Below are 26,803 nucleotides of genomic sequence, written 5' to 3'. Positions count from 1 at the left end.
CCCTAGGATTTACTTATTCAGCTATTGTTTTGCTGGGCGCTGTGGTTCTCTGCTGGTGCCAGCTTTGCCAAGGTCCCTTTTTTAAAAAGCACACTTAGGAGCTAGATGTGCTGCTGTGTGAACTCCTGTGGCTTTGAACAGATCTGTCCCCAGAGTCAAATGAAACACACATAGGCACATGCAAAAGTAGCCAGGTTTTATTACCTGAATGAAACTCACGTCATAAGATGTCATGTTTAACCTACTGATAACTCCAGCCTGATTGCAGGTCTGCTTCCAAGGAGCTGTTGACAGAAAGAGTCTTCTTTTCCTTCCTGCTCTGTGTGCCTTTTTGTTGCCTATGACAAATGAGTTGTTTCTTAGTGACATCTGTCCTCCAAACACTCATGTTGCAATGTCCTTCCTCTCCACCCTTGCCACATATCCACCCCGTCTGCTCTCCTTCTTCTATCCACTTTCTGTAAAAGAAGGCCCTGTTGTGCCACTGGCTGCTCCAGCCATGCCACATTTCTTGGTTTTGCAACAAAAAGTGCTTGTCTGCACTTAAAAGTGTTTTATCTTCCTCTTCTCATGTCCTCAGTTCTCTCCCAGTCTTTTGCCTCCAGATTCACTAGGTCATTTATGCCCAGATTCTTCCTCAAACCTAGAACTGTTTGCTCCAGCCCACGTAGCACAGCTTTGGCGTAGCTAGATCCGCTTCAGTTATTTGCTTATCTTCCACTCTTGGTAGTCTTCTCATCACCTATCTGTTCATTGTCAGTTTGTTCTGCAAAAGATTGTATTCTGATAACTCTGCTTGTTGCTGCTCCCAGCTGTTCTCCTCTTATGCCTTGCCTTTCAGTATCTGCAATTGTGGGGATTGACTTTTCTGACCTGTTTAGAGCTGCACTTTAGCTCAATCTCAACAGTGCTGAAAGAGAGAGGTTTTAGTCTTCCTTTTCAAATCTCCCAGCCCATTTCTGAATTGTCCTGAAGAATCCTTGGCTATTGTTCCAGCCTGTTTGATGGACGTCAGAGCATGCTGCTGAATGTGGCACTGTTCTTGCAGATGATTTCCAGCCTTCCTGGTCTGTCTGCACAGCCAAACCTCTCATGTCTCAATTGCTCTGATCTCTCCCTGTCCCCAGTTAATGCAGTCTTGTGTTCCTGCATCCTTACTGGCACTGTAGCAATGGCTCCTTCCCCCTTGTTTTGAGACATGTTTCTCCCTTGCCTCTTGGCACTGGTCCTGCTTTCGTGTCTCATCCCACCTCAGTGGCATTTCTCATTCATTACTTAACTGCCACCTCCAGCCTCCACTTGGCCTATGTACCATATTCCTGCACTTCCTTCTCCTTGGCTTACAAGTGAAAGCCACTTCCCAGAAGTGCCTGCATTAACCATACGCGTGAACCCCTCCTTTGATACCACACGTACGAAAACTCAGCAGAATTAGGTTGTTTGCAGACTCCTGAGCACTACCTTGGACTGCCCTATTTTGTAGTACCTATCTCATTTCTTAGCAATCTGCCCATGAATCTCTTTTTACTTTTTACTCCGTGGATATTTTGGGAAGTATTTTCTAGATTTGGCCACCAGTAAGTACAGGGAGTTCTGGTCCCTGATGAGGATTCATAGCTCTGCACTAACACTGAGTAATAATTCTTTTGTTGTAAATCAGGTGGATTTTTTTTTAGCTCTTTTATCCCTTTCTCCAGGCTGACTGATGCCTGTGATTTCAGCTGCCTATAATCCCTGTCTCCTTGCCTTCTAGGGAACGACAGGACTGCGAGATTGCTCAGGAAATCCAAGTGAAGCTTGCGTTTGAAGCAGAGGAACGCCGCAGGCAAGAGGAAAAAGACGAGGTAACCTTTAAAGCTGCAGGGATGGCAGGGCTATTTGTAGCAGCCCTTTCAGGATAGACATTTCTTGGCCAGTGGCCACAGGAGTTGGCTTGCATGGTGGCAGTCCTTGTCTTGACAGATCTCTGTATGCACAGAGATTTTGGGGAGTCCTGTTACAGGAATAAGATACAGTCATAGTACTCACACTCAAGGGTCATAAGGGTTGTTGATGCCAGTGGCCTTGCTAATGAAGAGGGCAAGTAATAGGTTAGTCTTGTTGGGGTATTTATTGCCCCGCTGTAGGAAATTGTAATTGTTTATACACTCTGAGACATGCTTGCTCTCTCAAATGCAAGACAGGCTGTGATTTCTTTGTCTTTGATGCAAAGATTTCAGCAGGACTTTCAGCCCAGCCATCTGTTTCTGGCTTCTCCACTCTTCAGTTTAGTCTTTCACAGCCTGAACACCCTGGTACAGTTTCTAGCTAGCAGATTCCTTTTGTGACTTCAGAATTTTCTCTGCTGCTTTTGCTTGAGAGTGGGTGGTGTGGTTTGTTCATAGTGCACAAAGGATTTTGCTTGTTGGTCATCTCAGTGGGTCAGCCTGTCAGATTAAGTTTTCAAGAAATCCACAGAGTAGAGGAACACCTGTGAGAGCCTGGAGTGTGTCCCCATTTTTGATTTCAGATGATTTCCAAAGTGGCCTGAGTTGTCTCAGGATGTTTAAGAGGCACCTGGTGGCATTCTCTGTATACAAAGAGCTTGAACACAAGGCTGTATTTCCTGAAAGAGCCTGAAATAAGAATCTGTCCTTACCTGACAGATGCATGGGGTTTTTTTGCAAGACTTCATTTTCTTTTTCTACGATTAATTCCAAGCAAGTACTGAAAGGCTTCCCAGACAGATGGAAAGGGCTTGGCTTCCAAGAGGAGCTTGTGGTAACAGGATGGGAGGAACACTTTACTACCTCTTAAGTAAAAATCCCGTAGCAAATCTGTCATTTTTTTTATTGGGAAGGTGAAGGAGATGCAAAACTAATGTTGACTTTTGGAATTGCACCTTTCCTTCCTCCTTTCGGTAGAAAACTGCAGGGATGTTAGCTATCTGACAACAGGTCCTTGCAGCCTGTCAAACCTGCCTGCTGACCATCTTGTGCTGTTGGAAGCAGGCTTCAGCTGACTGTGGCTTAAAGCAAGGAGAAGTCATAAATATTCTATCTCTTCCTGCTGGTACGTGGGAAGTTCCCAAGTGTGGCTGAAATGTAGCTGAGGACTGAGACAGATCCTTTCTGGAGTGCAGGGTTTTTAAATGAAGCACTAAGCCTGCCTGCCCTGCCTGCTTATGAATCCTGTTTGTAAGAAGTGGTTTGTATGGATTTGCAAGTCCTGAGCTGTCTCAGTCCTGGAGATAATGTGCTTTAGTTCATGTATTTATAGACTTACTGTACTTGCTAGAAAGGTTAACCTTGTCAGGGAAGGAGTTTGTGGAGGTTTGTAATGTTTTGGTTTGTTTGGTTTGGGGCTTTTTCTTTATTTTTTTTTTTTTTTTTTTTTTTTTTTAAGGAGCCTGTGGCATTCTGAGATTTTTCACAGTGCTGGTTTCAGAGCAGATCTTGCCTGAATCCTGAAGTAATGCTTTGTACTTGAGCAGCCATCCAATGTCCTCCAGTGCTGGCTTGGCTCTGGAGGGTGTTGACTCTTAGTTTGCATTTCAGCCATGCCTTTCCTGCCTGCAGTGTCCACTTTACATGCATGGCTCTGTAAAGGTCCTGAGGATTAGGAAGGCTTAAATGAATAGCATCCAAAGGAGCAGCATGCCCTGCTGGTATCTCCCAGCTTTGTTCATTAGCTCCAGACTGGCTTCAGTGACTCACAAGCTCCTGGGCCTCAGAGGAGCAAGCCCCAGGGAGCTGTTTGCAGTTCCTAGGCCTTGTTGATCCATTAGTCATCTCGAAAGAAAACCAATTAGGAAAATGGAGTGCTCTTCTCTTTGGCATATCTACCAAAACTGTGACAGAAGACAAACGGCTGCAGTCCCCACTGTGCTCCTGCCTTGTGCCTAGTTTCCTCTTCCTAATGTCCTTTCGATTTTCTTTTCCTTCAAGTCTCTGTCTGTCAAACTGATGCATTTCTCTGCTTGGCATCCTGTAGTGCCTGAAAATTACAGCTAGTGTGAAGTGAGTTCACAGTTTGCTCTGGGAGCTCCTTCCAGTCAGAAGTGCCTTTAGCTGGACAGTCTTTGCCGCCGTGTTTTTCCTTCCCTGGCAGAGTGCAGGGGGGAGATCCTGCCCACTCCTGTGAGTGGGTGTGCACTTCTGTGACTTCCAAATCCTTGTTGAAAGCCTGAGATTGCACATGTGGTACCTTCTGCCCTGCTTGGCCATTAGGGCTTAGCAGGCTCGTGTGCAGGAGGAGCAGGAACCTGTGAGTTTACCATGGTGTTGGAATTTCAGCACTGGGTTTGCGTGAGGTTGAATACTGATTGCTGACATGGTCCCTTTTGTCACCCATTAATTTGAAAGCCTCATCCAGCCCAGGGGCTGAATTTGAGTAACTGTTGTTGACTGTCTGAAAAATTAAACTTTTTTTTGTAGGGATTTTAATAATTTAATAATGAATTTGATTGAAAGAATCTGGAAATACTTTTTAGTGGCGATTTAATGTCTGTTTTCTTCCACATCTGCAGGATATTGCCCGTCTCCTACAACAGAAAGAACTGCAGGAAGAAAAAAAGCGCAAGAAGCACTACCCAGAGTCCCAGGGACACACAGGCTATGAAGAGAGTTATTATGCAGAAAATGGAGGTATGTTTCTGCAAGATAAAAGGTCAGGATCATGGCAGCGTAAGGTGGACTTGGTGGTCTGACAACCAGTTTGGGAAACTCCCTTTATCCTACAGTCCTGCATTTAGCACTGTAGCATTACATCAGTTTCCGGTGTTAGAATGGGATTATTTCATAATCAGGAAGTATTTAGTTTAAAAAAAGAAAAAAAAGCAGAGAAGACAATTTAGTAGTTTTTATTGTCCTTGAAGGTGGCCTAAATGGCAGGGATAGGGAGCGTGGTGTGTGTGTATGTGCAAGTGCAGCCACACATATGTGTTTTAAAAGTGTTTGTGGAAAAAGACAGTGGCTGATAAGGCAGTTACTGCTGTGTGACACCAAGGATGTGGGGAAGAAATGCTGGTGAAATTCCATGCTTGCATTTGAAGAGAGACTGTTCCATGCATTCATTTGTGATGCTGGCGCAGCTACATGAAGGAGTAAATGCTGGTTCATGGAGATGTGTTTCAAAAATAGCTCCTTGCAGGTATGTACCCAAGCTGTATAATTAGCACAACTGCCTTGAATGACTTACTGAAGAACAAGGTCATCTCTACAGAATGTCTCTGCTGTGATTATCATCTGGGACTGTACAGTGTGGAAATGATTTGATCCACAATGCTTTATTGCTTTCTTTTGGTCAGCTTCTGTGATTGAATACAGACCTTCTTTAAACTGGGAGGAGAGAATCAGGGTGTGTTTAATTATGGAGCAATCTATGGATGGCTTTGCTGTGCACTGGTGGTGGTTCCTGTGTTTGTTCTTCTAAAATGTGGTGGGGAAGATGGATTGCTTTTGATTAACAGATTGTGAAGATGAAGATCAAACCTCATTTCTTATTTTAACATCAATGCCATTGGCAGTTTTAAAGCCTATTAATTGAACTTACACAAAGTGTTTAGTTTCAATTTGGAAGAAATTCAAAGATAACCAAGAAAGTACAAAGCACAAAGTTCAAAAGTGCAAAACAGTAACCAAGTGGAAACTTCATGATCACAAGTCTTGCTACATGTTCAAAGCTGGGAAAAATTGATCTTGGAGTCCTATGGCTAACCCACACTTCAGGTTTCCAGAATTAAATGGGAAAAGTCTGAAAAAATGCAGCATAGATAACAGTGTGCCTGCAGAGATAGTAGGACAGAATGGATTTTTATATCAAATCAGCTGACAAAGCCTGTGTCTTTCTGAAGTAAGACTGTGGTGTGGATTTGGAGAGCAGGATATCTCGTGGGTCTGAGTTTTCTTCCTGCTGTTCTTGATCTGCGCTCCTTAAAAGCTATGAACGACTGGAGTGGATTTTATGCCTGGATCATCTAGCTTCTTGTTCTGGGAACTCTTAATTACTTGGGCACCATGTGATTAGGCTTCAGAAGCCTTGGTTTGTATTTTCCTCATTAGTTGTGAATTGAAGCAAATAAAACTTCCTTGATTTAAATTTCTTTTGTTTTAGTGGGGGGTGGGGTGTGTTTTTGGGGCTTTTTTCTGTTGTTTGAGACTGAGGTAAAATTTATCCACCTCCAGGAGGAACGTGGATTAGGCCTATTGCTACAAAGCAATATGAGCTCTTTAAAAGTGGAAAAATAAACACGAGAAAAGGCAGAGTTCCTCCCAGAAGTGTTTGTGCCATGAAAAACAGTTTTGTATTCACTCAGTCACTTGCTGCTTCAGGGAGTAACACCAGGGTCAGTGGAGTGTTTACATAGCCTCTGTGGAAGGTGCCACAGGAACCAGCACCTGCTGATGAATTAATCACCCTGAGATACCCCAAAAACAAATGTTCTGCTTGGGTTATTTGGCATGGTTGTGCTACCTGCTGCAATCCTCTCCCAGCACAGCCAGGCTTTGCTCTTTTGTGTTCTCCTGTGCTCTGCTCTTGTATTTATTGAGCTTTCCTCAATGACAAAATTGAATTAGTTTTTAGATCCTTATGGATATTGTTCAAAACTGACTCTTGCTTTCAGGTTCTGGTCTCTGTTGTTCAGTAAGTCACTTGGATTGTTTGATTGGGTATTTTTTTTTTCTGTAAATCATATGAATGATCTAAAACTGAACAGAAAAAATCCAACCAGTTAAAGAGCAACCACAGCAGTTCCTGTTAGAGTTCTTGGACTTTTAAAAAATACTCTTGTTCTGGATAAAAGTCACACAGACTTGTTTTGAAGGTGGATTTTCTGTAGGGTCTATTTTTACTGGCTCTGACAATGTTTTTTCTGAATAGAATGACTCAAAGGGAACGTTCGGTTTTGGTGTGAGGTTTGTTTTTTCTCCCTCTGAAATCTAGATAGATTGTAAGTGAGACAGAGCTATTCATTAAAACAGAATGTAATTCATGTGCAGTGAAATATATTTTAAATATTTTGAGATACTATAAAACAAACTCCAGACAGTTGAGGAAAGTCTGCTGCTGCAGGGATTTTTGGTGGGGGGTTGTGTATGTAGTTCTGTTTCAAATCAATCTCTGCTTCAAGGCATTTTTTTTTCATTTTGAAAAGCTGCTGTAGAGAGATAATAGTTCACTCAGTGCAATGATTTTTCTTAGTAAATAGGTTAGTTGAAAAAATAAATCAATTAGTAGATTGTATGCAGGCAGACTGCTGCATCCTCCTAGCTGCTTCAGGTTTATTACTGAAATAAAAAGCAGAGAAAATTTACCTGCTTTCTGGAAAGCACAGAGGAAACAACCCCGCCAAAATGTCAAGTAAAGAGCTTTTCTAGCTACAACGCTGAGGTCAGGAGCCTGGGTTTTGTGAAGTCTTATTCTATCCTAAAATTTCTATCCATAACTGTCTTTGCTTTCAGAGCTGAAACTTCTTTTTAGACAATGAATAAGCGCAGGCCCTGAAACTTGTGGGTCTGCGAAAGATACGTGACAGTCTGTGGTGGAGGATGTTTGGATGCTGCAGCTATCCTATTCTTGTATTTAAAAAAAACCAAAAAACAAAAAATGCTATCCTACCTGTTTACTTCCTTTCTGCTTTGTGTGGGTCTTTCCCTCAGTTAGGTGAGACTGTTTTTTTCTGATAAAAAACCTTGTGCATGAGGCCAGGGCAAGGCACCCATGCTTATAAACCAGGGTCTAACCTGACCACTCTGCTTGGCCCCTCCTGGTCTTATGCCCCTCATTGTCTCCCAACCTTTCCTGCCTCTTGTGCCTCTCTTTGCAAACCTTTCCCAGGTGGCTTCAGGATCCTGTAGCAGTGATGTGTCATCAGGAGATGAGCTGCTCTCTTGGCTGTTTTTCAGCCTCAGTGGCATCATTAAAAGTCATTTGACTTTATATTGACTAGTCCTTGTCTAGGAGGTGCTCAGACACTTTTGGGTTGGACCTGTGCTTTCTGCTCCAACCTTGTTGCCTCCTGTGCTGCCCTGCTAGCCAGCCTGACATTTCACTGTGTCCCCTCTTGTATCCTGCAAGCCTTATTTGTCCCTGTTATTATTCTTTCTTTCATCTTGCTTTGCCTGCATTTTTAGCACCTTGTATCAAGCTCCTTCATCTCCCTGCTGTGAGTCTGGCCTTGAAACCCCCATTAACCCCTGCACCACTAACTCGGTCCTTGTTTGTCCCTACATTGCTCAGAGCAGCCCTGGGGTGACCCCAGAGAGCAGATTTGTGAACCTCCCAGAGCACACAGTCACGGCAGGTGCAGGCACCAGCAGAGAGAGCGCCGAGGACCCCCCTCGCCTTTGCCCGGTGGTGCCCCCAAACACGGGCACTCCACTTCAGAGCGCTGCCAAAGGTCTCCTCAGCTGAGGGAGGCCAGCAATGGCCATCAGCGGGAGCAGAGGACAGCCAGCCAGGGAAGGTCCAGGAGACATCCCAGCCTTGACCTGGAAGGAGAGACTGAGCACCGTGCCTATGATCACAGCAATAGCTGGGAGCTGCGGGAGAGGAGGACAGCTGGCAGGGAGAAGGAGAGGAGACCTCTCAGTCTTGACCTGGAGTTGGAGCATGGATTCACAGAAGAAGCACGGCACAGCAGAAAGCCACCAAGGCAAGACAGAGAAAAGCACCTTCCTCTTCTTGACATGGAATTGGAGGCAGAGCAAGAGACCCGGCATCGGGGTGGCAGACGGCACCCTGAGAAACATAAATCTCGCCATCAGGGCCACTCGTCACACAGGATGGCACGTGATGAGAAGCACTATGATGCTGAATCTAGAGATGACCATAGGAGGGGTGAGGCAAAAGCCTACAAAAGGGCAGGACACAGGAGACATTCCCCATCCCCTCATGCTGTGAGCCAGGGGAAGGTTGGAGACTGCCAGCGAGACCCAGGTAACCAAGAGATGGGGAAGGTGTGCATATGTGTGGTTTGGACCTTTGTGTGCCCCATGCTGGTATCTGTTTGGCTTCCTTGAAGATGCTTCTCTCCAGTATCTACCTGCAATGTGTACACAGGGAATCTTGCCCAGGTTTCTCCCTGATTTAGCAGGATTCTTCCTATCCACTGATGTTCTTGCTGTGTCCTGATGTTCCATGGCTCTGGAGAGGATGAGTAAGAAGGTATTGTTGGAAGTGGTGCCCTTGGCATTCTTCTGTTTAAGAAAACAAATTTCTCCCCCCCTTACCAAAAAAACCACCACACCATCCCCAAAAAAATGACCCCCCCAAAAATTCCAACCAACACCCAGCTTTTGTTTTTGTGATACATTTTGTGTGGTGGCCTCCTTGTACAGGAGGAAAAAAAATAACAAAACCCTGAATGTTAGGTTATGGTTGTATTTTGTAGAGTTGAGATGCAGGACTGTAAGTGAGGACACTTTGCTTAAGCACTAAAAACCCATCAATTTTCATCCACTTCTTACTGAAAAGCCTGCTGGCATCTTAATTAATTCATTTTGGGCAAATTTCACTAGTGGCACTGGGCATCCAGCTGGGGTCTATTTGTAAGATTCTTGCCAAATTCTGTACAAGTGGAATTTTCTGGTAAATGTGTACCTGTGTAGTCTTTGCACAACAAGCACTTGGGGATTGGAGGCTTTAAAGATCCAGATCCATCTTTCTACTTTTAAAGCCACAGTGGAAGTAGGGGTGACCTAGTGAAAGTAGGAGTTTAGAGACTTGGATCTATGTCTGTCAATGTGTGAGGCAGCTTATGCTTTAAGCCATCTAACTGATCTTCACATAAGATTAGGTGAGAAAGATAGATAATGTGTGTCTGTCTCTGGAGATACTGGGACAATTTTTCTTCTTCCTAATGATACGAATGCTTTCTGTAGGGAAATAAGTGTTAATCAGTTTAAGCTTAAAATAACAGAACTCTGTACTCAATACAAGAACTGAACATTATATGAACTTCAGTAATGCTTACTTGTCTGTTTTCTCATTGAATTGTAAAATTCATGGCTCATCCCAAGGAAGAAATTGTATGAAAACTCATTGTCTGAGCCTGTCCCAGGTAACCCGTGCAGCCCCTGCTGCTTCAGCAGTGTGTTCAGACTCTGCTGTGCTCACATCAAACGTTGGGCTGCTCTCTGCTGCCCAGTTTTGCCACTGTATCTCTATCAATGCAGAGAGTGACAAATTACAATTCCTTTGCTAGCATTGCTGTCACCAAAGACTGCTTCAAGGGACATGGCCTGTTGTGCCGTGGAGTTGCATTTGTTATTTAAGACAGGGTGTGCCAGATACTGCTGTGTGCATAGAGAAACCTCCCTAAGGTGTGTGCTGCACCTCAGCTAAAGGTGCTCTCACACCAGCGGTATGGCAGGTACATGGTGGTGATCTCTGCTTCTCTTGAGTGGGGGGTTTGCAGGTGGCTGAGGAGATTGTGGGCATTTCCTTACCAGAGAATTTGGAGAATGGCTGAGTTGACTGGGTTTTTTTATAATTCTGTAGGCACTAATTTGAGGGGGATGAAAAAAGGCATGTACAATGGACGCCGAATGGAACAGGAATTGTCTGATGCAGAGATTGCTCGCAAGCTGCAGGAGGAAGAACTCCTGGTGAGTAGAGAGGGTGCATTGGTCAACTCGAAGAAACTAAGGCAACCAACATGGACAACTTTAATTTGTAAATCTTTAATATATGAGGGCTTGCTCTTGTGCGTTCTGCTAATTACCTTTGTCTTCCATACATGTGAATATGGAGTGACAACTGGCTTCCAACTAATAAGCCCTATTTTTTGAATTAAACACTCCAAAATTAACGTACTGAAGCAGAGTGATATTAAGTGGATATTTCCAGGCAGATGAAGATGGCATATAGTTAGTATGAGCAGCTCACAGGTGAGACAGGCCATTGCCCATCTTTGAGAGAGAAAACAGCAGAGTGGGAAATGCATTGTGATGTGGCCTGGCAGGTACCTGAGGGCAAAATTCAGTTGAAAAACTGAAATGGGAGATAGAAGTTGGGTTCTGAGGTGAGTATTGGGGTAGCTAAGTATATTTGGAGAGGATGATGGTGTATTTGTATGGGCACTTACTTGCCCTGCCCAGCAGGTTAATGAGTATGATTAATTCAGAGATGCTAATTTTTTTGTTTGTTTTTCCTTCCCCACTTCCCCCCCCACCCAGGCTAATGAAGCAGATCAGAAGGCAGCTCAAGTAGCCCAAGATGAGGTGAGCAACAAGTCAAATACTTGTGGAATTCCTTTACTTGCAGAAGCTGCTGAACAGCCCTTGTTTCCTCTGACCCTCCAGTTGTTAATTTCTCTCCTTGAAGGGAAAGCTTGGGGTTCCAGTGGGATTTTCTCCCATATGGGTTTCATATATATGCTCAGGCTGACCAAGCAGAGAGTTGCACTGCCTGTTGCAACCATGACAAAAGCAAGAAGTTCATGGTTCTGGAAGAGAATTTCTTGTAACTGAACCCCATGGGAGACTATCCAAGATGCTGTGAGATAAACCACCAGCCCCTTTAAGGAGAGGGGATAGAGGGCAGAAAGGTTCTGCAAATGCAGTTCTGGTAAATCAGGGAGCAATTGGACATGCTGCATGTCACCAGTCTTAATTTTGCCCTGTCCCTTGATTTCTGATCACAGATGGATGAAATCCTGGATTTGCACCCTTCCCATTCAGCAACTGTCCATGGGAAAGGGTTTGAATAACTTGAACCCACAAGTGCAGTAAAATTGTCTGACAGTCTGTGTTTCCCTTCTAGGAAATTGCTCGGCTCTTGATGGCTGAGGAGAAAAAAGCTTTAAGAAAAGAGAAAGAGAGAGAAAAGTCTTCCTTTGAAAAGAGGAGGCATGACCAAGATTGGAAGGTATGCCAGGCTTCAGGAGGCACCACAGATAAGGTGCTGTAACATTATTCCCATTTCCAGAGGGAGGTGATTTTGTGTGGTGATGCATCTAAAAGGTCTTGCTGTCCGTTATTCAGCTGCTTCCCGAGCCTTTTGGAAACTCCTCCTTGATTAGATGCTTTTGGCTTCAGCCTCAAGCAAGGTAATCCTTGGGCTCTGGGCTTGGAGGATGGCACTGGATGTCACAGCACTTTGTGGCCTCCCTGAAGAACTGTCAGTCCCTGCTGCAGGATCTTCCCTTTGCTGAAATCTTAACTGCAGGAATAAAAGCAGGAGTTGGTTCTGTTTGTGTAAGGGTAATGCAGCTGCTTCAGTTGTCACTCTGCCTCATAACTGGCTGTGTAATGAAAGTCCTGAGTCTATCATGCCTGATTTTTGTAGGAGTAACACCAGAGAGGCTTGGCTGGCCAGCATGGAAGGGGATAGGCAGCAGGTTTTATGGTCAGCACTGCTAAGATGCTAAAGGGGATATGGTGTTAATCTTGGGGCTGGATGATGGCAGCTCTGGTGTTTTCAGCCTCACTGAGTTTCAGTGGTTGTAGGAGCACAGCTGCCTGCAGCTGGTCCTTCCTGCTCAGCTCAGCCTTGTGCACAGTCATTACAGACTGTTCAGCCCCAGCTTCAGAACAGTCTCTTACTGCTGTCATGTTTTAGTGCAAAATTTGAGTTTTGTTCAGCAAGGCTGTGTTTGGTTTACTGAAAACAAGTCCTGATGCTGCCATTTGCGTGTCTGGCTGTAGTTAATTTTGTGTGTAAACTAAGCACAAAAGGTCTGTGTGGAATTGTGGCACTCCCAGTGTACTGGCTGGTGTCTTGCAAGGCACACAGATGAGCTGATTTCCCTTCTTCCCATCAGCCTGATGCAGGCGAGTCCACACGGTCAAGGTCAAGAGAAGGGCCCGAAACTCAGCGACACAGAAGTGACAGGCCTTCAAGGTGAGCTTGAACTGGCTGGCAAGAATGGGGAGTGCAGCTGGGAAAGCTACTGGGAAGCTGAGACTTAGGGAGGAGCTGTGGGATGACCCACCCTCAAGGGACTCGGTGCAGAGCAGGGCGGTGGGGGGCACGGAGCTCATGAGGTGTTCGGTGATGTGCGTCACTCACTGTGCTCATGGCACTTGTCCATCTTGGTCCCCATGCCAAGAGATGACGGAGACTGATGAGCTTGTGCAGTGACATTTGTTAAATGCCAGAGAAACACTGAGAGGGTTAAACAGCTTTAGGGGATGTGAAACCAAATGTCATCTCTGGGCAGGAAAGCATAATCACCATGGCATTTTCACAGCTGCTCCCTTGGTCCTTGCTCCCAGTTAAGCACTGTATACATCTCCCACTGCTCCATGTGAATACCACCCTGCAAGCAAGAGCATTGTGCATCCCAAGCTGGGAACATGCTGTAGCTCAGTGCTGCTTCTGAATCCCTTAATACTCAATGCTTTTCATGAGGTACTAAACCCTGGAAGTGACCCTACTGGCTTTGATTTCCATTCCAGAAAGGAACCTAGAAATTCTTGTTGAACATGCAAAAGAAACAGCAGATGGAGTGTGCAGGTGGAAACTGAGAGAGATCATATTAAAATACTCTGGGGGTAAAACTGTGCAAGCATTAACCACTTTAAAATGCTGCCCTTTTAAATGAAGTTTGCAGCAAACTTAATAATGGAAGTTCTTTATTTCCTGACAACTCTAACCATTATTAAATGAAAGAAGTCCATGACAAGCAGTAAATACTCTCATTTTCTCACTTCAGAAACAGTAATGGGCTGTGCTCAGAGGAGCTGTTCTGCTGGCAGAAAGCCTGGGCCAGACAGGGTTTGCATCAAACTAACAGTAGCAGACCAGACAGCTGAGATGTTGCTTTTCCTATACTGTTGTGCTGTTATTTCCCAACACCCCTTTCACACTGTGCTTTGCAGGTCACAGCCTCACCTGGATGACTTTGAACACTCTCGGTATTACACGAGCCAGCCCAGCCCCTTGCGCCAGATCCCCAAACCTGAGCATTCTCCTAAAGGTAGGACCAACCCCAGGGCTGTCCAATAACTCGGGTTATTGGCAGCTGTTTTCCTCCCACAAGGAGCCTGCAGGGGACAGAGTGATTGAAAGTGATGCAAATAGAGAAGGGCAGTAGGAATTAATGCCCCAGCAGGCAGGTGATGCTGGCCAGTGTTTGGGTTGGACTTGCTGAGCACGTTGCAGGCTGAGACTAAAAAACAGAATTGGTTTGCCTGGCATTTGTCAAGGTGCTGTCTGTATGTCCTCTGTGATCTCTTAATGATGAATGACTGTAAATCCAGGTAGCAAATGACAAAGAAATGACATGAAGACAACATTATGATGGATTTTAGGTGACTCACTACTCTCCAACAATCCAATACAAGACAGAATCTTGCCTGTTGGGTGAGCAGATGGGATGATCAGACAGAAACTTGTCCTGAGAGCAGGCTGGAGCATCTCAGCACTGCTTTGTTGGTTTGTTTCCTGAAATCACCTGGCACAGAGCAGTGTGGGTAGGGTCACCCCTGCAGTTGTTTCAAATGTGAATGCCCATTGTGTGAGTTATCTGTAGAGCCTCTGGGGAAGGAAGGGGGCGGTCTGAGTATAGCTTAGTCTCAGATTTCTTCCAACTCCACTAGTGAGACTTAAATGTGGACACTTTTCAAAATTTAGTTTAGTAAACTTACTTTCTGTCTTCATCAAGCAAACTGGAAAATTCATGGCACTTTATAGGGTCTGCTTGCTTTAGTGAGACTGTGCAATGGGGCTGCAGCACCATTCACACCCTAGAAGAAATGCATGTGTTTGCCTGTCTTGTGGATCTGTCCTTCCTGTTGCTTGAGTCATGTAATGTATAGTTTCAATTTTAGCCTTTGACTTTACTAGTACCCTAGAAGACAGACAGACAAGAGGGCAGAAGAGGTAAAATATGACTGCAGGTAGTAATCTTTTCACCAGGATCTAGCCTCACAGACTGTTTCCTTTCTGTTTTGTTTTCCAGGTTCCCGTAGGAAGCAGTAAACTGTGCTAGCCTTTGCTTTGGTACTGACTCTTCTGTAGCAAACATTACTGGAATTGCCAGGCAACTTTCTCCATTTCTGACCTGATGGAAAGCCCATCCTCCACTGCCAGCATCATCTCTTTAAGTGTCATCATCTTAGGGAAAATTGTTTGTTTCAATTTTTTACTCATCTGTGATGACTTGAGCAATGCAGTATTATCTAGCTGCCACTGGGCTGTGCAAATCAACCAGCTGGCTCAGCAGCTCCCTCATACATTCTTTTGAGGCTTTCTTTTTGTTTTTAAGTTTGGCTGGAGCTTTGACAAATGGAACAAATTGAGATGCATGTACAATCAAGGAAAATGGAAGAAATGAGTTGGGTTATGGCAATGCAGCAGAACATCAGAAGTACAAGTCCTTTCTGTGTTAGGGTGACTTAGCAAGGACAGCTGTAAGAGGAATTGTGTTTCTTCCTGTGTTGGATAGATGAGCGAGCCAACCTGACAGCCATATGAGCTTGCAGGAAGGAGAGGGCATTGTCAAACATATAGCAGCAAAAGCCAAACCCTGAGACTGGTGAGGCAGGAATTGCCTATGAAACTGAATTTTTTAACTGCTGTATTTCTTTCTAGGGTTTCCAACAGCCTGAGTAGAATGTGTATAGGCATTTAGCTCCAGGATATAGGATAGAACAGTTAAAAGGAAAGACAATTTCAACTGAAATTAGACCTTGTGTGCATGACTTTTAAGAGTTGCCAAGGAGTTCAAGAAGCTGTGAGTTGTGGTTTGGAAAGACTCATACAAATAGATCTATGTGTCTGAAGGGATCTTTGTGGTTACCTGCTTTGAGCTTCAGTGTGGTAGAAGCCAAGGAATTTCACTGAAGCCAAGTAGGATCTCCAAGCTCAGTTTTTGATGCATAGAGTAACTTGTTTCTGAACTTGGATATGTCTTGTAAACATGGGGTTGATGGAGGATGGGCCGTATGGGCATTGAGCATCGAATTTAGAATCTACAGTTACAGGCAACCTGAACCAGACACAGAGGGCTGAACAGTCCACATGATGTCTGGGCTGACTGCTTTTCCTCTCCACTGCTCTGTCCAGCACCCCAGGCTAGCTCCTGTCAGGAATAAAAAAAATCACTGCTCTCTAGGGCACAGCAGGGTCTGCAGGTTTATTGTCTGTATAGATTTTCCCATGCTGTAATTCCCTCCACTCTTTGAAAATCATTTTTCTCTTGCTCAGAAAAGTAGCCTTTTCCTTTGGCCTCCCCTCATTTCAATGCTTTTGTCTTTTTGATATTTTTGCCATTATTTTCAGGTGTATTTTTGAACTACAAAGCTGAATATCTGGACACTGTCTTGGAGTCTGTTCAGCCAGGGCAAGCTGGTTATTCATGGGCTAGCCCAGTTCATGGCAGAGAGCTTGGCTGCCTTGCCCCTGCAGCCTGACTTTAGTGCCAACACTGAGTCTGTCTCACCACTCTGTTGTTTCCAGCAGCTGCAGTTCTGCCTCAGGCTCTTGCAGAGGAGAGGAGACACCTGTGCCTAGGGCATGGAAACGTGGACTTGTTTTCCTCACCACTGATCTGCCTGGGAAAGGGGTCTTTGCAGCTCTTGGGAGCTTTGTGCTGAGGGAGCACCTCTAGGAAGCAGGAAGAGAGCATGGGTGTCTGCTGTTCCTCTTGTGCACAGCTCAAGCCCCAAGACAGCTGTAAGGCTTTAACCTTGGCTGTTGTCCTTGGTCAGAATAGTTACTGGGCCAAATCACTGTGAAAACAGTGCAGCTCCATTTTTACATAAGTTGCAGGGGCAGGTTTAATACCACATCATAAGCCCATGTCTTGCCTTGACCAACAGCTCAAGAGAGTTCCACCTCCTTCCCCCACTGGCCCATTGGCAGAAGTTCAGTACCTGTGAAGAACCACATAGCCCCAACAGCTCTCTGTTCCAGGGATACCCCAACCAAAAACTTTGCCATGTAGGACTTTGTGTATGGGCAGAATCCTGCTACCTGCATACCCTTGCTTCCAGACTGTGGCTTACATGCCTGCATGGGCTCCAAAGTGACTTTTAAGGTCTTCCTTGCTGCTGCTTCTCAGGAAATATCCCAGTCAGCAGCTAGATTTTACTGTCCTTACTTTGTTCCCTCTTCTTATTCTGTCTCTGTCCATTCAGAAGTGTTCTCATATTGGTTAAAAAGACAAAAAAAACAACATAGATGCTATTTTTTTCTTTCTTATTTGATAACTTGGCCCAGTGTGGCAGCCTCATCTACCAAGGTTTTATTTTGTAAGGATTTATTTTTTTATTTCATGTAACAGTCAAAATTTCTACTGCTGAAAATGCCATTTTTTTTTTCCTGTGGGCTTTTCCCTTCCATTGCCATCAGAGTAATTATTATTGTGAAATGGATGCCTGGTGGGCTTGTAAGAATTAATACTTCCTACAAACACCCTAGTCCAGGCACTGCTGCTTGTACCACCTGGTGCACTTGTGAAAAGTGGATGGAGAAAAGTCCTGCCAAATCAGAAAGAGGCTGAGCTTTGTACTGGCTGTGTTGGCAGAAAACTGGTGACTCTCTGCTAAAGGCAAGGGGAGATCACCAACTAGGAATTCAGCCCTCCATGGGCCTCTATGTCTGGCTGTGATGGACTTTCTTGCACTGCAGTTGGCTGGTGTAGCTTTTGACTTAAACTAGTCAGGAAAGTCATGAAGACCCTGAGCCCTCTCACATTTGAAGAACATATTAATTCAGGAGGCATGCTTGGGAGTATCCAAGTTGTTGGCGTCAATGGTAGTGAGTAGAAATGTGAAGGAAAACTGTGGTAGATTCAGTTTGGAAGCTGGGTAGAGTCTGCAGAACACCTCAGTGCCTCCCTGTGGAGCTGTAAGATCTCCTTAGTGGCCAGTCAAGCTCTCCACTAAAGACACCAAGAGACAAGAGCCCAAGAGAAGGGTCCCAGGAGCAGTTGCTGCTTTCTTGGGTGCCTTTGAGGGATGCTGAATGCTTTATGGGCTGTTTTGCTCTGTATCCTCCCTTAGTCCTTGTCCTTTTTTCTTTCTCCCTATCTTTATTCGCTTGCTGTCCCTTGTGTTTCTCCTGTTTTATTACTCCATAGTCCTTGTGAAAAGGGGGTTCCCAAGGTTTTGCTAGAAGAGAGAGAGGAATGCTAGGAATGGCAGCTGAGGAAAGCAGGTAGTAAATGGGATAAGAACAGAGCAATTGTTCATCTTCAACATGTTGGGGTCCTCATGCAGCCGTACAAGTTAGAGACCTCCTGAGGAAGAGGTTGAAACTGAACTTGCATATTTAGAGACCACTTTTGAAAAGGGATTCCATGGTCCCACTGAAGTCAACAAGAGTTAAGATTATGGATGAACAAAGAGCCACTTTCCTCCAGGCTCAGCAGCCACAGTTCTGCTGAGGGTCAAGAAGGTGCAGCTTATGTAGGTGAGATACAAAATCAGCACCTTGTACATGTGTTCCTGGAAAGAGGCACAATGAAGTTGATCTTTTAAAAAAAACACTCAGCAATATTTCTTTCCTGTGACAGAAAAATGTTTAAGTATCTTGCTTTTTTTACTTGTTTGCTCTTGCCAAGTCTCAGTAGCTTTGCCTGTGGGTTTGCTCTGGATTTAGTAGCATGTTGGAGCCCTGGCTGGGACCCCTGCTCAGGTTGTTCAGGTCCTGCATCCCTTTCTGACTGTGCATTAACAAGGCATCCGGCACCACATGGAAAGTTCATCTCCTTGAAATCCTGGCACTTCCTAACCTTCCTAGTAGGCTCATCTCAGCAGAAGGAGCTCTCACCATCTCCTCCCCTCCGTCCAAAGCACAATGGTCTGCAGAAGAGGTCGGGTGACCTGGAGGGATCGTGCCTTACATGCGGGGATGCTCGATGTCTTCAGCAGGCTGACCTGAGTCACCTTGCTATGAAACACTGTCTTAATGTGGACTGTGAAGCTTCCTGCAGCAAGAAGCAGTTGTTGTCACAGGGATAGATCCAACAGGTTGATTTCATCTTTTTTAAAGAACTTCATGGGTTTGAGTTTGGTGGGGTGAGGAAATATCAGCTGTTAAGGGATAGATGAATTCTCATCGTTGAATTTCTCCTCTTGGGGAAGAAGGACAGAAGTTACAGATGCTGCAGTGTGCTTCTCTCTCTATAAAAGGGATCTTGTATGTACAGTATTTTTATATCTCTGCATTCCCACCTATCAGGATTTGAATCGGGATTGATAACATTCTCTACTTACAGAAAAAAATGGGTTGTTATTTTTACAGTGCTAAACATCTGTGTGTTTATTTTGTGCCAAATTACAGCCACTGTTACATTCTAGTGTTTTCATTCAGTTTATTGCTGTTCATCAATGTGTATATTATATATTTTTATTATCAAGGTTTTTATTTTAATTCATATTACCTGTATGCAAACTAACTGTGGATTGCTAATTTATATATATATATAAAGGGGAGCACTTGGAGACAATGTGAGGATTCCCCTACTTAGTTTACACTCTTGTAATTGAGCACAGCCAGTCCATGAAACTCACTGCTTGCTTCCCAGAGCAATCTGCTGTGTGTTTGTCCCCTGAGCAGATGGCTCCAGCTGTCCCTCCTGGCAGCACTGGCACTGCAGAACTGTGTGGGGTGCAATAGGAACTGGAGCACAGCTCCCAGCACAGCCTGATGGGTGCCTGAGCTCAGTGCTGTCCTGTGCCAGGGTGGGTGCTGCAGCAGGAATGCCCAGCAGGGTGGTGGTGTCTGAGGTTTGCTCTTTACCTGTCCCCAGCCAGGGGACAGGTGATTTTGCTCCACTCTCCCAAGGTGTTCAGGGCTTAGTTTTGCAGTTGCTTTGGGAGGTGGGTGTGGGACACAGTCCCTCACATGGAGCGCACCATAGGCATCTTCTTTATGTTTCAGAGGACAGGCATAAACCTGGAGAGGTCTCAGTTTGCTGCACTCCAGCACATTAGTGGCTGTGCAGCTGGGGAGGTACTGGCTATGCTGCACACAGGTGCCACTTGGACTGCCCTGCTCAGGACAGGTGCTGGGACATGGGTTTCATGTTCAGGAGCTGCCCAAGCCTCAGCTTCTGGGCTGGAGATACTATCAGCCTCCTCCTCCCCATCAGCAGCACAGGGCAAGGCTTAGCTAGGCAGTTTGGGCTCTTCAGGAGAGTCCCAGAGAGGACAGTGGCACACACAAATGACTATTTTCTACTTCATGGTAAACAAGTTCCACTGTATCAGTGTTCACTCTAAGTAGACTCCATGGTCTGTCTCCAGCTGCATCTGTGCACTGCAATATAGTTAATTGCCTCGGATAAATAACCACAGTTGTCTCATTTAGCTCTTCAGGGTAAACTTTCAGCTGGTTGAATCTAAATATTAGCCATGCAATGAGCTGGATTAGTCAGAAGGCTTAAATTCCTCAGAGCTTCAAGTGTATCCTGCATTGTAACAGCTAATCCTTAAATATGAATTGCACACTGACAATAATCTTGTCTATGCAAGCCTATTCTTGGTTTTATTTTGACTGTTCACTCTATAATTTTACCAGGTTTGGCATAGAACTTCTGAATGACATTTAACCAAAGTATCATGTCTGTGTGTGTGTATAGCATGTTTTGCTTCATACTCCTGAATTGTCCTGAATGTAAAGGGAACATTGCCTTTCCCCATTTTGTTCAATAAATCACTGTATTTTGTTATTCACCACTTCCTTCTGTCCCTCCGTGTGCTTTTCTGGAAACCTAAATGGGTTACACAAGAGCAGGGGAAAGTAAGACTGTTCCACCCTTTGTTCCTGAAACTTAGCTGCTTCTACCAACAGTTATGTTCTTCCACTGTAATAGATGTAGCAAACAAACAAATTTGTATTTAATTTGATTATTTTGTTGACAGACATGGAAAAAAGGCTATGTAATATCTTGTAAAAGATCTGGACTGTTTGATTTCCTGAGACAGTGATACTGAAAAATAAAGCAGTATGATTATTTGCAAGGATAGGATGCTCTTTCTTATTTCATTAACATAGCTTTTAAGTTTGCAAAGAGCCTGCCGATTCCATCAAACAGCACGTAGCTACAGCGGTGGGATAGAATACAAGAAGGAAAAATGGCAAATGCCCTGGGACTGACTGCTGTCTTCAAAGGCATCAGCTGAGGATGCAGCCACATGCAGCTCAAACAGGAGCAGACCTGATCCTGCTCATTTCACAAGCTCAGTTTGTGACTGAACATGCTGAAATAAAGAGGGGGCTCCAAAATATAAATTCTGGATCTTGCAACCAGACTGTAAACCTTTCTTAAATGCTTATTTACTAATTTCTCTCTGCTTGCTGAGAATAAGCATTGCACAGGGGAGCAGAGAGCCCTTTGGCACCTCAGCACAGGGTGCACCAGGCTTTCCCTCCATGGGCCAGGGGCTGGGGCTGCACAAGTGAGTGCTCTGACTCCAACAGAGTTCATTTTTGGGCTAGGTTAGGGTCTATGTCACACCACTACCCCGGTGCTTCCAGGTGCCTCGATGTCATCTGTATCTTCCTGCATCTCTGAGTCCCTTGGGTATTAGCAGTGAGTGGAAATAGGAATCAGCAAAACACACATGGCTGGCAGGGGAAGAGCCTGGTTGTAAAAACAGGGCTCCTGGGAGTGCTAAGAGCTCTGCCAGCTTACAACCTCTTGCAGCCTCTTGTCTGGAGTGACTGGGTCACTCTGTTTTCTCTGAAAGGCTTCTTTCATTCCAGCCTTGGCACTTGTTGAAGCACTAGGCTGTGGTGGGAGCAGGGCCAGCTGGAGCCCAGAAAAACATCTTCCACCTGCTGCAGTGATGTGCACATGGAACTGGGTGTGGGGACCACAAAAAAGAGCACTGAAGAGCCCCTGGGGACTTTTTAGTCCCTACATTCTTTGCATCCTGCTAGCAAACCAGTGCCAGCTCTTGGCACCAGACAGTTATCTCGGGTCTGAGGTACATGTGTCTGTCACCCTGATTCCTTCTTTCAGAGACAGTGATCCCTGAGCAGTGCCCTGAGTCCATCCTGAATCACTCTGGCCAGAATTCCTGTCACAGTTAATGACAAAAAATAGATTTACTAAGTGAGACCTGGGATCAGGCTGCAAAACAAGTTTAAAACAAGCACAGAACTTGAGTCTGGCAGCTGGGTATTTGTTGAATGTCAGTGCCTCCCTGACCCCAGAGAGCCCCAGACAAGCACCCAAGCAGCTCTGCCAAAACCTGCTCCTGTTTCGTGTTGTTGCTGGTGCGCAGCAGCTCTGAGTACTGACACCAGTTTTCACGGTCTCCTTTCCCCTGGCACTACTTTTGCTCAGTAATAGCTCCCATCCTGCCCTTTTCCTCCCAAACAGATCCTAATTCCACCTTGGTGAGTCACCTCATGGCCTTTCGAAGCCAGGCTTCAAGCACAGGCACAGCGAGCCCCTGGCTGGTGCTGAGGGCTCCAAGTCATGCTACACGTGATTTCTGTTTATGTGTAAACAGCATAATGCCACGTCACAGGACAAGTTTTTCCTGGCTATTTTAGATTTGAATGATTTCTCATTTTACTGCAAACATGGTTGACATATGCAGGGTTTAATTGTGAGCCAGAGGAACCCATGTGTGTCTCACTGGTGGGGTTTATACCCAGGTGAGCAGAAGTGCACCAGCATCTCCTTCCCTGGGCTGAGCTTGGAGCTGTGACAGGTTGTGACCCAAGAGTGCTCCACACTGCTGCCTTCCTCCCCTCTTCATCCTCCCCTGGTGCAGGCAGTGTTCGGAGAGTGCTGACATGGCCATGGCACCAGAGGGTGCTTGGGGAGTGTGAGCTTTTTCCCAGCAAAACTGAAAAGGAACTTCAGTAAGTGCCGGCACAGCAGCTTTAGTGCCAGCTATGGTGTGCAGTCCAGTCCTTCCTGGTAAGATTTTTTTTCTTACAAATATCCCTGACAAGGGATGGGAGAAAACTATGACCTACCAATCCAGCTCTCCCTTGAGAAATGAAGATCTAACTAAAAACAATGGCTTGAAAATGAAACTCGATTAATAAAGAGAAAATTTAACAATTTTTGGGAGAAAAAAAAAAAAGAAAAAAGAAAAAAAGAAAAAGTAGGTAGGAAGGCAGAAAAACGCTTTATTCTTCTTCTAAGTGGTTACTATTGCCCTCGTACCCGGGCTCGGGATGCTCCAGCAGCATCCAGTTCTATCCCGGGGCTCTCTCTAGTGGCCAGAAAGGAAAGGCTGCACAGACGCTCAAAGACGGCAGCGCTGCACCTGCCCCGAGGGACACGCACCTGAGACACGGACCTGAGACACACACCTGCACCCAGGGACACACCAGTGTGTGTGTGTGTACACCCAGAGACACACACCTGTGTGTGTGTGTACACCCAGAGACACACACCTGTGTGTGTGTGTGTACACCCAGAGACACACACCTGCACCCAGGGACACACCTGTGTGTGTGTGTGTACACCCAGAGACACACACCTGTGTGTGTGTGTACACCCAGAGACACACACCTGTGTGTGTGTGTACACCCAGAGACACACACCTGTGTGTGTGTGTGTACACCCAGAGACACACACCTGCACCCAGGGACACACCAGTGTGTGTGTGTACACCCAGAGACACACCTGCACCCAGGGACACACACCTGTGTGTGTGTGTGTGTGTGTGTGTGTGTGTGTGTGTGTGTGTGTGCACAGAGACACACACCTGCACCCAGGGGCTGTGATTTTGGGTGCAGACAGCCCCCAGCAAGCAGCAGAGAAGCCACAGGCTCTCTGATCGGACCAGAGGAGCACAGGGAAATGCAGCTCACACCTTTGGGGTGTGCAGAGACAGAAATAAACCTGGGACAGACTTTGTCCTGCAAAGTCCTCAGGGTAAAAAAAATGCAAGGGGGCTGTGCTGGATAAAGGCATTTGAAACCCTCCAGGAGCTGCAGGGCTGAGCATTCCTGTAAGAGCTGCATGGGGCAGTTACTCGCTACAGAACTCATTTTGAGAGCTGTCACTCTGCCTTGCTCCTTTCACCATGCTGCAGCTGGGAGCTGACAGCAGAGAGGATTCCTCCTCTAGGCTGACCAGCAGTCTTTGGAGTCCTGTATTCCTTTAATTTTTTTTATATCTCTCATTTGACAGCATAGGTGGTAGTAGCCATTGGCACCTGAACTACTGAGAGATTGCAGGGTAGTATTTGGACAATTTTCTTATTTACAGTATTGCAGACTTTCTGTTTATTTCATTATGGAAACTGTGCAGCAATGTGTGGATTTTAATAATTAATTTTGAATATGTGGCAAAGCCAAACACCCAAAAACTTTAAAAAAAAGTAGAATTGAAGTAATAGAAGCCCCTTTGCCAGTGCACAGTGCAATCCAGGGAAGATCAGAGGCAGTACTTTTCCCTGGGCTCTTGCCTCCGGCCCAGGGCAAGCTCACTGTGTGATGAGCTGTGAGTAGAGCTGCCATGACCTCAGACTTGTGCTGGCAGCCACAGGAATGCTGTCCTCTACCAATACAGCACATCAGCTACGAGGACATTATGGGAGAAAAAAAAAAGAAAAGATAATTTGACAAGTTCCAAAGCATTACATCAAGTCAAAACTCCCCAAAGAACAGGGAGTTCTGCTTGACAAATAACACAACCACTCACACCCAACTCCAGCTAGGAGCCAGAGTCTCCACCACCTTCCCCTATAAGCTTTTAATGCCCTGAAGCTACTCCTCCCTTTTATCACCTGCCCTTCCCAGCTTGCTCTCCTGGGAATAGGCTTTTTCACACTTGGAAAGACTCTTTCCCATCCTTCTGATGGATTTAAACTTTTCTCTCCTTTTGTTGTGAAGTGTTTTGGTTTACCCTTCAGAGGATTAAAAATTGACTCTTACATGCTAAAATTAATTCCCAAGCTTACCTCCCCCATGTTTGTTGTAACTTCTGGTGTGAAATACTTCAGCCCGTGGTTCAAAGACAGTAAATGCTTTTCTTGGACTTGCAGTGCTTTCTGTTTTGAAGAATCTTGTGATACTGTGGTGTGAATCCCAGAGAAACCTGTGGCTGCTGCTTTGAAGCTTGCAGTGACTTTTGGATGTGTGGCACCTCTGTAAGGCTGTGCTGCATACCTGTGTGTCAAGCAACCTGTCTGAAAACTTGGCCTGGCAGCCTCCCTCCAAAGGGGACAGGAGTGGGTGGCTTCTGCAGTGCAGGAAGGTCTGGATGGGTACATGCCTGCTGTAGTAACCTCCCAGTAAGTATTTAAATATCTTACTGAGCTACCATAACCTGTGGAAAAGAGATGTTCTATAGCAAAACTACCACTCAGTGCTGTGAACGACAGGAAAAACACTGAAGGAAACCTTTTTCTTGTCAACCCATTCTTTTTTTGCTAAGCATGAAGGCAGGAAAAGCATCACTGCTGTGCAGAACACTGGGAAATTCCCCTCAAAATACTCACCTCACTGTGTTGATGCTGTACAAACCTGAAACAGAAAAGCAATCCTTACCCCAAATTGCTTGAGGTGCACATGTAAGGGAGAGGCAGTCTAGCTATAGAATAGCATCTTAATAGCCCCAGATTTTTCTTCCATTCTGATTTTGTTTGTTGTCTGTAATGGCTCTTCAGGAGCACAGCTGTATCTATATTCCAGAGGCTTGTCGACTTAGGCACATCCCTGTTCCTGCATCTAGTCCTTCTGTAGTTTTTTTTGAATGCCAGTTTTTATCCTGTACAGCTTAATTAGGTTCTATGTTACTGAAAGCTGCTTACTACTTAAAGAGCATTGGAGAGTTGCACTGAAATATTCATGTCCAGTGCATTACTTCATTAAGGAAATGATCTAAAATGAATGGAGATTGAATTATGCCCGAAATGCCTATAAAACTTGATGCTGACTGATTACTTAATGGTTCTCCTGATACGTGATGCATTAGAGGTCTCTGTTGCTTTTAATTTTTCATAGGTTGAGCTCAGCCTTGCAGCAACCCCAGACTGCTGGTTAATGGCATTTCCTTGTAACTCAGCATATTGCTCTCTTTTTTTTTTTCCCTTGGCATACATGGTGTTTTCATGATATATGAATTGAAAGTAAGTTTTGTGCTTGAGAATGTATTTGCGGTCACTAAGAGGATTACTCCCATTTCAGTGCTTGGAAGCCAACCTGATCTGAAAATTCTGCAGCAGCTCAGGAGAGTCCTTGTGATGTGTTTTGCCTTTAGCCATGTAGAGGGAACTGTCTCAGAGGTCCCCTGGCTGTGGTAAGAAAATAGTTCTATGGTTATAAGTGAAAGAGCTTAATCTGGTGCTAGTCATTCAAAAGCATATTTGGGCAGCAGAGAGCTTTTACCAAACCATTGTTTTCAGGGCTTATAGAAAGCTCAATTTGGTCTTCAGTAACAAAGAATGAGTCCTTCCAGCTGTGATCAGGTAATGCAAGCAGCAATACAAATGTTACAGGATGCAAAGGAACACTCTTACAGGTCTTTCAGATACTGCTGTCCTCAGTTCCAAGCATTCTGCATATGCTTTTCTCCTCCTGAGTCTTCCTTCCACTTGTTCCACTCCTCAGGATAATGATTGTGTGTTCCATGGTGGAGATGCTCCAGCCTGTGTGGGCTGGATGGGGCTCAGAGTGAATCTGGGGACAGCAGAGCCTGCAACAGTGAGCTGGGACCTGGCAGGTCTGCCTTGTCTGTAACACTTCTGCAGTGTCATTCCTGCTTCTCAGGGCCTGCAGGACCAGCCTGGAGAAGCCATTTTTTCAGACAGTTTTTCAGGAACTGTGCAGTGCCAGTTTCAGTACCTGGGAGGGATTTATTCACCCACAGACAGTGTTAGCCTGGCCTTCTGTGGGGTAGGAGTTCTTTGAACCTTCACAAGCACAAAGGAAAATGTCCAGGATTTAACAA

The 26,803-nt window shown here is 45.2% G+C and overlaps 1 protein-coding gene across 3 annotated transcripts in view; it reads left to right on the top strand.

Annotated features, from left to right (window-relative positions):
• The window catches only part of CCDC50 (coiled-coil domain containing 50), a 43,015-nt gene extending 22,118 nt beyond the window's left edge, over nucleotides 1–20,897 (top strand). For 2 of the 3 annotated variants that reach the window (XM_014254397.2, XM_014254398.2), the window contains exons 4-12: nucleotides 1,754–1,844; nucleotides 4,508–4,625; nucleotides 8,221–8,919; nucleotides 10,483–10,589; nucleotides 11,160–11,204; nucleotides 11,746–11,850; nucleotides 12,746–12,825; nucleotides 13,806–13,903; nucleotides 14,888–20,897. In XM_014254397.2, coding sequence (XP_014109872.2) covers nucleotides 1,754–1,844; nucleotides 4,508–4,625; nucleotides 8,221–8,919; nucleotides 10,483–10,589; nucleotides 11,160–11,204; nucleotides 11,746–11,850; nucleotides 12,746–12,825; nucleotides 13,806–13,903; nucleotides 14,888–14,907 — 1,363 coding nt within the window. In that variant the 3' untranslated portion in view covers nucleotides 14,908–20,897. The remainder of the gene's footprint in view (nucleotides 1–1,753; nucleotides 1,845–4,507; nucleotides 4,626–8,220; nucleotides 8,920–10,482; nucleotides 10,590–11,159; nucleotides 11,205–11,745; nucleotides 11,851–12,745; nucleotides 12,826–13,805; nucleotides 13,904–14,887) is intronic. The other variant, XM_005524976.3, reaches the window with a different exon arrangement.
• Nucleotides 20,898–26,803: the final 5,906 nt, after the last annotated feature.

The sequence above is a fragment of the Pseudopodoces humilis genome, chromosome 11 (assembly GCF_049639895.1).
Source record: "Pseudopodoces humilis isolate 2021_Gansu_Grassland_sample_001 chromosome 11, ASM4963989v1, whole genome shotgun sequence".
NCBI lineage: Eukaryota > Metazoa > Chordata > Aves > Passeriformes > Paridae > Pseudopodoces > Pseudopodoces humilis.
Note: the sequence above shows the minus strand (reverse complement) of the source record. Positions and strands in the feature narration are given on the sequence as shown.